Genomic DNA, 11718 nt, shown 5'->3' with positions numbered 1-11718 from the left:
TCTTTTCACGTGCTGCGTTTGAAGTGGGTTTTGATGTCAGCTTCATCTATTATAAATCAGGTGACATTTTTCTGATGACAGGCCCCCAATACACCCCTTTAGAGAGAGGCATGGAAATAGGATCATGGAAAAAGACTCGGCTTTGCTCTTTCCCGTCATTATCTCGCCTCTTTTTCTTCAGTTTTTTATTTTCCCCCAACAGCAGGTGCAGGAGTGATAGAAGGGAAAGAAAGGAATACACAGGACATATTGATATAGACTGCAAGTCAAAATAGTTTATTATAGAACAGAATAATATATTCGAGGCACTATACCTCACATTTAGTTTAGGCACTGAACAACCGCACTGGAGTCACAGCCATGACCGGAAACCAAGGCCTGCCAGCCACTGTAAGCCTGCTGCAGGTAAAATATCTCATCATCCTTATCGTCATGCCGCCACATTAAGACTCCTTGATATTAGATAAATGCTAACTGTGATCTGATGTGTATCTAATACACTGCACTTTTAGAGATCATAGTCTGAATGGTGTGAAATTAAGATCCATCCTAATCTCGCATGAACATGATGTTATGTAGTAATAGGACTGACTGGAAACTAATCTCTGTGAACCTTTAAAGGTATAATATGTGATTTTGTTCATAAATATAGCAGGTATTAAATATATCCTAACTCATTATATTGTGAGGAATACGTTTCGAAAACTGTTTTTTTAGCCCTGAAAGCATGCTAAGCTTTATCCTACGTTTCCTATAACTCTGTAGAGTCTTCCTGTTGACCTCGTCTGCCCGGTGAATGCACATGTCTCTCAAGCTCCATTAACCAAGTTTTAACACAGGCTTTATAATTAACATTTTATTTCTTGTCCCCAAGCACTAATAACCCTGAGAACATCATCAGAGCGGTTTTCTGAGTGTAGAAAGCAGCGTCCTGAAGTCACAGAGGATACTGACGCTCAGTAGTTCACCACATGAGAGGAGATCCAATCATGTGTTAAAACAGACAAAAATGATCTGTTAGACTGAAAAAATGACTTCAACAGTATTTCTGGAAATTTAACTAAAAATGTCAGCCATCTACTGTTGACTTGAACAGAGGTTTAAAAAGTAAAAAATAAATGATGTATTTTTTTATGTACTCTGTATACATCTGTTTGTATGGGTTTAAATTACTATTAGAGGACAGTTGAGTCTTGTTGCCTGAAAAGGAGTTTTGCATGTTTCTATAAAAGAGTTTACTGTTTGTATGTTTGTTATGTCTATAATATAAACGGCTCCACTTCTTCAGACGAGGACGCTAGGGATCACGCCTGAGTACTCAACTTCCTACTTGATGGGCGTATACCCGTTTAATGGCGGTTGGCATATATTTAGTTTTCCCTCCTTTTTGCTGTAGGTTATGCAATAGGTGAAGTAGCCTCAATGAATGCACCAGATTAGATAAACATGCGGTTTGTCCGGGCAGTTTCTATAGAATAGAGTTCTGGCCTATTCCTGTCCGGGGCACCTCTCGAAAATCGGCGCTACGATCCCATAATGCATTGCGCGACTGCCTCTCCTGCTCTCCATAGGAAATTAATAGAAAGCGTTGAGATGCTGCACGTCTTCAGAATCAGTGGAGCCGTACTGTAAGGGATAAAAAAACAAAGTGTAAAGCATTGTCACATAAGGAAAGATATTTCTAACCTTAGTGTTTCACACACACTGTCTACACCTCCCCACACACACAATCTGTGTGTGTAACGTTTCTCTTTTCCTTAATGCTTATTTTACTACTCTTCCCAACACCTTCATTGCATCATTACAGAAGGTTCAGTAAACCTCCTGAATCACATTTTTTCACACACACAGCACATTGTAACACTGATGCACAGACAGCACACAGCACCAGGTTTCTACCATGAAGGGACACAGCACAGCACAGCAGAGATCAGGACTGGAGAGGATTCTGGGATTCAGCTTCCCAAAATATCAGTGGGGTTTGAAAGAATCAGGGTTAGATATCAGAATTGAAAAAAAAACTTTGTTGGACTAAATTAGTATTTTAAATTCATTTATTGTTATAATGGCCATTTTGGCATGGAAATCCAAAAGCTCATAAACCACTCAACAGATTAAAATACAAATAAAGTATACAAGCTTCTCTGTACTAAACATATCTCTGTTTTCTTTCTTGTCACACCACATATAACATCTTGAACCATATATTATTTCGCTGTATTGCACTTATCCGTATCCCTTGTATTATGCAAACTGCTTCTACGCTTCTCATCTGACCGTCATGGTGAAAATAAGCAGATCTATGTTTGTATTTGTGATAAAAAAATATTTTCTGCAACATCAGGTAAAGCGAAACTCTGCAGGAACGCAAAACTAGTGACAATCACTTTGAGGAACCGAGACCAGATCTGGACGACACCATACACACATCAGTCACCTCACAACCTCAATCCACAGCACAACACCTTGAGGGAGATAATGAAGAAAAGTTAACAGTCAACGAACAATTAGAATGAACAAAAAAAAACAACGTTTTTTCTAATTGCAAAATCTAATCAATAGAATCAATAAAGATGTTTGATACATATTTTGTTTACCAATTACAAGCCCACCAAGGAAACAAAAACAACATGAACACATGTATGCCAATGTAAGAAGAACACATTTATGCTACCTGTGGGTGTGTTGACACCATTCCCCGTTGCCTAGGAAACTGTGTTCAAGGTTGCCCGCAATACAAAATAAAATCAAAAATCAAAAGGCTTTTCATTGTCAAAAGTAAGACACAGTTCTGCACTGGATAACTACAACTGAAGACAATAAAGTCAGCAACTTCCAGCATTCACCTTCACTCAGCAGGTGTTTACTGTACCCACGTTTTTCTTTTTTTTTTTTGTCAGAACCTGAGTCTGTGGGTCTCATTTTTGTTAATCAAGGCAGCGAATGTGCCTCACAACAGCAGGTACAAACTGTATCTACAGATGTTCAACCATACTGTAAGGTAACTTGTTTTGGCACTGCATGTGTCATCAGTGTGATCCAAAGCAATAAAAAAAAGTCTGAAAATGAGTGTTGACCTTGTGTGTTGGTTGCCAGTCAACATTGCTCAAATCTATAGGGTATTTAAATCTTTTGTAATTATGTTGGGGGCGCTTATTGCTTGTAAAATTGCCCTGGGCCTCAGGTTCTGCTGATGGTTCAGACTTGTTGGTTGATTTTCACATTAGACTTGATGCTTGTTAAAATCCTATTAATGCTGTGTTCATGAGAAGCAGGTTTTCTGTGAATTTTGGCTTTTAAGTGATCATGGTAAAAGCGATTTTGCATCATTTGCTCATGGCCTGCTGAGAAAAAGTACACAAACTAATTATCTTCTACCCAGACTGAAGCATCCTTCTCTTTTGTTCTGTGTTTGTCCACTCGCTGTCAGAAGCATTGGAAGGGTTTCACTCCAATGAGTAAACAACCTGACACAAACACCACATCAGGAACCAGAAACACAGACTGATGAGGCATGTTTTCTTCATGAATTCTAGATTCATGGAGAATCTTGTCTAAACAAAGTCTGACAACGACGAGAGGAAGCGAGAGAGAAGACTAAAGTTAAGGGAGAGAGAGAGAGAGAGAGAGAGAGAGAGAGAGAGAGGGCTAGCTCTGGCACAGTCCCATAATTCCTTGTGCCCCTGCAGTGTGACATGTAAATTGCACCGAGGAGCCAGAGAAACAGAAAGAATGCAAGAGGAGGCACTGTACATCCTCCAGACAGCTCTCACAATAATAGACGATAAGTGTGTTTTAGTGTCAAGAATATGCTAGAACACACACACACACACACACACACATACAGACACACACACAAACAAGCAAAAATAAGAGTCCTGCTCACATACGCCTACCTGCAGTCACAGTTGCACCGATAACCATAAGTCCTGACATACAAACACAGCTACACACAGGGAATGATGTGTTAAAGCTCCTCTAAAGAATATATTTGTATATTCATGATTGAAATGTGTAAAATGTGTCACATTAACAGTTATGTCCGGAGCAACAAATCTTTTTTTTAAAAGTATTATTTTTTAAAGTATGGAAAGATGTCTGAGCATTTATTCAATATCTTTGATTTCAAGCTTCAGTTTCCTGCATTAGTTTAATATTTGGCATCAGTTGAAGACAGCAAAAGCTTTGACATGTTAACCAGTAAGATCTGAAATATCCATTAAATATAATCGTAAGATCAATGTAGACTCTACTAATTAAGTCATCAGCTTAAAAATGTTAACCAATGAGGTTAAAAAGACCCTAACTGGTGTTACTAGTGGAAAGTTTGGCTGTTACTGATTAATTAATCAACACTGTTAAAGGCACACAACACAGTTGACTAGTAGGGTCACAACATATCTTACTAAGTAACTAGTGGATATCATGGACCTTAATTCTACTAGTGAACTAATGCTGTTAACGATTGGAATAGTGCATGAAACAGACACTTAAAATGTAGGATATTAAATAAATGATCAAATGGCTTTTCATACTAAAAACCTTGTTATGGTTGTGCTGTACTTTCTTCACTGCCCTGGACTTCATTGTGTTTGTTTTAAAGCCTTAAAAATTCCAACAGCAGTAGCATTAAAGCTCTGATAAACATTCATCCACATAAAATTACACACGTTCTCTTCTCAAACATTGACAACAGCCATTCATACAGACAAACACTCAGTTGGATGGAGAGGCGGGCCTCAGAGCCTTTAATTCACAAAACTCTCTCTGTTATCTGTCCAAGTGTTTATGATAATTGCCAGATAGTAAAGCCGAATGAGTAAATGAATTTGATACTGCATTCTTTCAGGCATGCATTTAGCCTCTCGGGTCTTCTCTCGGCACTGCTGAGGTATTTATGTGTGTCTGTGTGTGCATACATTTCTGTATGTGTAGGGTGTGTGGGTTGTAAATAACACAATTAGATGCACACAGGGAGGCACTAGAAATAACAAACTGTCAACTGGCATCTCATCTGAGCTCGTAATTTCAGAGCTCTCCGCACAGCGATGGATGCCTGCCTCTGTTAACAAGGCCCTGCCAGTGTGTGTGCAGAGCAGAAAATAAAAGACGTGGGGCAATGCAGAGGGAAGAGGTGTGCCTGCATGTCTGTTAGACACAAGGCTTCTTTGGGGCCAGAGATAGCTCTCTTTGCTCACACGGTACTTATCTGTGTCTCTGAGTTATCCACAGACTTTTTCTCTCTCCGCTCTCTTTATGTATAAATACACGAGTCTCTCCAGAGTTTCCTATGTTTGGAGACAAAGTTTAAATTCCATTAGCTCCGTGATTCTCATGCAACTGCAACATTTATTCTAATATTTCAAATCGTTTAGATGTAGCTGATGCACCATGGAATAAGGTTGCTGAGTTGACGGATATCCATATATTCTTCAGGCAGTAAGGAAGAGGAATAGAGATATTAAGATTATGGTACCCTAACCTCCTAATATTGTTAAAGGAGCAATATGTAAGATATCTCCTGAATGAAATGATAAAAATTACCTTACTATATGATCAGACATTAAGGAAACATGCTATGTTGAAGTGCTGGCTTCTCTGACAACAATGCAGCAGCCAGTATGTCCTCCGTGGAATGGTCAGTATTTGTTTTGACCAGGTAGGCCGTTTTAAGGCAGCCCCACACGGCCGCTCAGGACGCCCCGTGGTTTGCCAGGCAAACAGCAAACCAGCAGGTGTTGCAGCAATGGAAGCGGGCAAGCGAACCAGTTCAGATAGAAGTGATTGTACCCGACCTAAAAAGCCTCTGCATGTTTCTAATAAGCTCCACGAGCAGAAACGTGCTCAAACTAGGATCAATATTGGAGATGCTTTTGAAAAATGGAGAGAGGTTAGAACACAGAAAGGTTTACAGACCCATGCAGAGCTGGATAAACACTGAAGCTTCAGAGTCCACCACATGGTGACCTGCATGAGCATCGACTCTAGACAGCACTCTCAAATGTTTTGAATTTGGACTGCATTTTCAACGCTAGGTGTCAGAGATACATATTGCTCCTTTAATTTCAGGTAAGTGCATTTACCACTATCTAACTTGCTGAGGCAAAATTAATTGTTTTATAGAATATTAATAATGAATTTAGGGCCTGATAAATCACTCTTGAGTGCATATTCAAATATGTATCCAATATGGCAGGATAAGAGAGACAGCAGGGACAGCATTTTAAACAAACACACAGCACAAGCTAACTCTTTTGTTTCCTTGCAAACCTCTCCTGCTCCTCACAGGTCACTGAATCTGTCACACATTATCTTTTCTCCCTGTAACACGTGTTCACAAAGCTTCACCTCACCTTAAACAAACTAGATCACTGACTGCAGTTTTACATTTTAGAATGATTTTTAGTGGACATTTAAAAAAATAGGCAACACAAGGATCCAGCATTATGCAAATATGCAGCAACTATGATCATTTGAGCCTACACCAAACTGAGGTTGAGAACCTTTTTATCACTCAGATAATATTGTCCTGAGAAAATCAGCATATCTGAATTCATTTCAGTGAAAACTTGAATAACTGTTTTTTTTTTTGTCTTCAAGGCAAATTGAACAGAGAAACACAATTGCTTCAAATTGTTACTGATGTATCATAATCTCCAGATGCTCCTCCTATCATCATCAGACTGACACTGAGCTGAGGTAAAAAAAAAAAAAAAAACAGCCGTCAATCATAAAACTCAAGAGGAATATGACGTGTCAGGAATGTGATGTTTAGATTATCATTTGTCTGTCTGGATACTTCAGTGAGTTAGTCTGTATTCACTGCACGAGTGACTGCATCGCTGTGCTGCGGGGTAAAGCACTGTTTAGGGATTGATTGTTGTGCTGCTAAAGTTGTCGCACAGGTGGATAAATGTACAGCATGTGAAGTTGAAAACAAGTTCAACCACAGTCAACTATTCTCCATCTACAAATAAAGGAAATGCCAAGAAGTCGCTTCAGTTGCTTGCAGTGTTAATGTATTAATGTGTCGCTGTTGTTGACACTGTAGCTGTTGATAGCAGTGCTAAACCTCACGTATACAACACTGCAACGAAAAGAAATCAGACATACACATTCCCAAAACGTCACTGACTTAATCCCAACTAAGAGTTGTTTGTAAGGTCATAGAAAAGTGTCCAGGCTTTCTGTCGCAGGCGGCTGCGTTTGAGATTCAGATATGGCCCTATGTTCCTTTATTATCCAGAAAAGTACCCTGCTTTTATACTGAAAAATGCTCAACAGTTCAAAGGCGTGTTGTTTCTTCAGACACTGTGTGTGTAGGTGCGTCTGGTTTTTTTTGCTCATTATTTTGACTTCCTATGTTTTCCCCAGTGTAGAAAAGCTGTCAGTTTTTCGTCCTTGCCAGTTGCAGCAGTCGGCTTGTAAGTCCTTCATCCTGAATCCGTCTCTGTCACAAACTGTCTCTGTGGCCTCCGGTCTGTAAAATGCTTGTCGAATGTGAAAAAAAGAGTTTCTTACATCCCAGTGCAAGAGAGGAGTCCTTCAGTTGGACAGAAAAGGTAGAAAAGTATTTAAGTGCCAGCTGTGGAATCCAATTCATGTGATTCTTTCCTGTTTCTGCACATAGGTGAATACAAAATATCATCTGCTGTTTTTGCATTTATTCCTGTGTGTAATCGTGTGTGTGCATGTGTCACACTGTTTCTGGTAAACACAGGGCTTCCACAGCGTTACTGGGTCCCTGGGCGACTCCGCCGATCACAAAGAGCATGCTGTTAGTCTGCAAAAGGGCAGAGGAGCAGCGTGCAGTGGGCATGGGTGCCACGTACTCCCAGCGCCGCTTCACCGGGTTGTAGCTCTCCACTGTGCCCAGCGGCGCCGGTTCATTACCTGCAAGATAAAAGAAACATGTTTTAAAAATCAGCACTACCAAGGTCTTTCATTCAGTGTGGAAAACAAAAGAGTGGATACAGATTTAAAGCTTGTATTACTTATGTTGCTTTCTGTTCCTGAAGTGGACTACGGAAGCACTTAAGGGCCATAAAGATCTGATCTTTAAACAACTGAACACTCATTTGTGCTTTCTAATTGAATATGTTATGTTCTCATTTAGAAACTGTCGGAGTACAGCACTGACATCCTGAATGTTTAAGTTTCACGTTACTTACAGTTTATCTGTGTCTGAACTCCACAAGGCCAACTTGCAAACAGATTTTTTTTATAGGACTGGAATTTTGAGACATAAATTTTACCACCACAAATAAAGCAATTTTAATGTTTCTTTAGATTTATTTTCTTCAAAAGCTAATTAAAGGTGCACTATGGATTTTTGGTAGAGAAATGTGAAAGTTGGAAGTGTACAGATTCTGTGGTATATGTCCATCATAACTCTATACTCAAAATGTCCTCAGAGGGAAATTTGGTCCCTGTAACACTGTTTGAAGATAAACTGCTACGCGAGAAGTTATGGTGGGGGGCCCTCAACAGTGAAACCCTAACTCCCCTCGAAGCTTTTTATCTCCAAACAGTGTTCAGGGACCCATTTTTTCCTTTGAATACAGTTTGTGTATTCAGTTCAGAAAATAAAGCAAAGAATTGTTTCACTTCTCCAACTTTCAAATTCCACTACCAAATCTACATTTGCCACCTTGCACCTTTACCAATTATATAAAACAAATTAATTGCATTTTGTTAACCTTTAAAATGTCAAGGGGACTTATGAAGACCAGAATATTTAGTACATTTACAAAGTTAAATAATGTGAATTCAATACTATGCATTCACTTTTTCAAACATTGAGAATTCAATAGTGACTCCATATCTAGTTTTTAAGATGTAATACGCATTTTTATGCCGTTCTATGTTTCCACAGTGGGCAGACGCATTAATGCTGACTCATCACATCTTTCAACAGTGACTTGACATTTAAAGGGTGAAACGTAAATAAGTGAATTAGGAATCAATGTTTCCTAATTCTTTCTCGTATTAACAACAGGGAGCACCAGTCGAAATATCACTCTTGACAGATGACATCATAATATGCAGCACCAGTTTGACGACTACGGACAAAACATTAAATGACAGAATATTTGATCGATCTCATAGTGAATCAGACCATTTCTAAGCGGTTGTAAGGCAGGAACTTGCGCACAGATTTTCTGCGTCGAGGCTGATGGTGGAAGACGATCTTGGAGCTTGAAAAATAACTTCTTAAAATGAATTTAATTGGCCAATGTAGGACAACTCAAAAAGCACTTTGATGGTTAAAGTAAAAGATTAAAAGCAGATATTGGTTTAAACTGAGAGAGAAAAAACGGACTGATACGAACTGCAGGATTTTGAACTCCTGCATCGGATTAATTTTTCAGTAATGGAGGTTGCCGCTTGGTAAAAACAGAAAGGTAAAAGCCAAACCCTAGGAATCAGAAACAGTTCTAAGGTAGAGCGAAAATTGGATTTGGGATTGTGAGGTAGTCAGAAATCTGACACCAGAACAATGCAAGGTAGCTGTCTGCTAGAACTTGAAACATGTTCTCTTCCTTTTTTTGGTGGTGGTGGAGGTGGGGGGTCATGATGTTTACATCTATTTCAAACTTGTCCTGCTAGCCAAGGTTGATTGGGATGCTGGTTGGCCTAACAGTAAAGTCACGCCCCATGTACAGACGCTATAGTCCTTCGAACAGGAGGGTCCTGGTTGAAGTCCAACCTGTGGCTCCTTTCCCGCATGCCATCCCCCACTCTCTCTCCTGATAAGGGTTTTAGTACCTCAGTGTGATTGTATCAATCTGTAAAAGCTGTTGTCTTATTCTGTTCTTCCCTCACTTAACAGTGCAGTCACTGTTACTGCCAATGACCTGCTTCCACGTCTGACAAAGTACAAATTGTACAGTAATGTATTTTTCTTTAAACCCCTCTGGGTGAGGAGTGCAGTTTAATTTAAAATGTGTCAATTCACTGGCTGTCAGATGAAAAGCTATTCTTCTACACCATTTAGAAAGGAAAATAACAAAACAGAGAACATCAAATGCAAATGTGTTAGGGTATTCATTTTCAAATGTACTCCATTAAATATGGCTCCAGGAGGAAACCCAAGAAGTTTGCATCAAAATTAAAATAAGACATTTCTGAGGGTTGCTGTGCTCTGCTTCTCCTCTCTGTTTCCGCTCCTCTCCTCTCCTCTCCTCTACTTTCCTCTCCTCTCCTCTCCCTGTTTCTTCTCTTCTCCTCTCCTCTCCTTTCCCTGTTTCTTCTCTTCTCCTCTCCTCTCCTTTCCCTGTTTCTTCTCTTCTCCTCTCCTCTCCTCTCCCTGTTTCTTCTCTTCTCCTCTCCTTTCCCTGTTTCTTCTCTTCTCCTCTCCTCTCCTTTCCCTGTTTCTTCTCTTCTCCTCTCCTCTCCTCTCTTCTCCTCTCCCTGTTTCTTCTCTTCTCCTCTCCTCTCCTCTCCTCTCCTCTACTTTCCTCTCCTCTCCTCTCCCTGTTTCTTCTCTTCTCCTCTCCTCTCCTTTCCCTGTTTCTTCTCTTCTCCTCTCCTCTCCTTTCCCTGTTTCTTCTCTTCTCCTCTCCTCTCCTCTCTTCTCCTTTCCCTGTTTCTTCTCTTCTCCTCTCCTCTCCTCTCCTCTCTCTGTTTCCTCTTTCTCCGCCCCTCTGTCTCCATCGTTTTCACCTCAGGTGCAACACTCACTGTCATTATACATCAGCCGGCACTAAGTTGTTGCCGTTTCCATGGAGACCCACATCCAAGCGAGTCACCAAATAATATGGTTTTGAGGATTGCATGCTGTGTGTGTGTGTGTGTGTGTGTGTGTGTGTGTGTGTGTGTGTGCGTCGGTCTAAGGAGGACTATTGTCATCATTTTGTTGGAAGAACAGTGGCAGCACAGAGACGGCCTTTTCAAAGCTGTTCAGACCGCAGCGCCTTTATCATCTTTTATGAAGACGCACATAGCAACCAACAGCTGTGACTGCACAAATCTACACACATTTACACACACACACACACACACACACACACACACACACACACACACACACACACACACACACACACACACACACACACACACACACACACACACACACACACACACACACACACACACACACACACACACACACACACACACACACACACTCTCTATGATGCTGTGGTTACTCAAAGGCTTCCTGTTGCTGCTTTGATTCACGACCCACAGACGTAATGTCAATTCAACAGCCGCTCCTCTCCTCCTGTTACGCTCCCCCCTCTCCTTTTGACCTCCACTCTTCTCCTCTATCTTCATTAAGGTTTAATTCATTCCTGCCTTTAAAAAAAACCCAGACTATTAATTATCATTATTTTATTCCCCTAAGAATTCTTAGAAATGTCTGTACTGTATTGCTCTTAACCCACACTCATCTGTCCTCCTTCTCTGTTCACCTCACCCTGGTCTCCTCACTCAGCCTCCTCCTCTCAACCCTCCCGCTCTCGTTTTGGCTCCTCTTTTTTCTCGTTTGATGCCTCTCCGCCTCAAACTGTCTCCCTTTCTACTGCCTCTGTCACCCCTCCAATTCTGAGCGTCTGTTGTATTGTTCTTTGCCTCTTCTGTTGTTTTCCCACCTCGTTCAAACAGTTTGCTTTTATGCACACACTAGAGCACACAACACATACACGAGAGCACCTAAAGTCCAGCAATTTGAACCTTTTTTTACTTTGGGCCACACACCGGAACCGGAGAAGA

The 11718-nt window shown here is 40.5% G+C and overlaps 1 protein-coding gene across 1 annotated transcript in view; it reads right to left on the bottom strand.

The window, feature by feature from the left end:
• Nucleotides 1–253: 253 nt before the first annotated feature.
• klhdc8b (kelch domain containing 8B) overlaps nt 254–11718 on the bottom strand; it is a 53399-nt gene continuing 41934 nt past the window's right edge. The window contains exon 4 of the mRNA XM_061057317.1: nt 254–7893. Within this exon, the coding sequence (XP_060913300.1) occupies nt 7697–7893 (197 nt within the window). The 3' untranslated portion in view covers nt 254–7696. The remainder of the gene's footprint in view (nt 7894–11718) is intronic.

Source organism: Labrus mixtus, chromosome 15, assembly GCF_963584025.1.
Source record: "Labrus mixtus chromosome 15, fLabMix1.1, whole genome shotgun sequence".
NCBI classification, from domain to species: Eukaryota; Metazoa; Chordata; class Actinopteri; order Labriformes; family Labridae; genus Labrus; species Labrus mixtus.
Note: the sequence above shows the minus strand (reverse complement) of the source record. Positions and strands in the feature narration are given on the sequence as shown.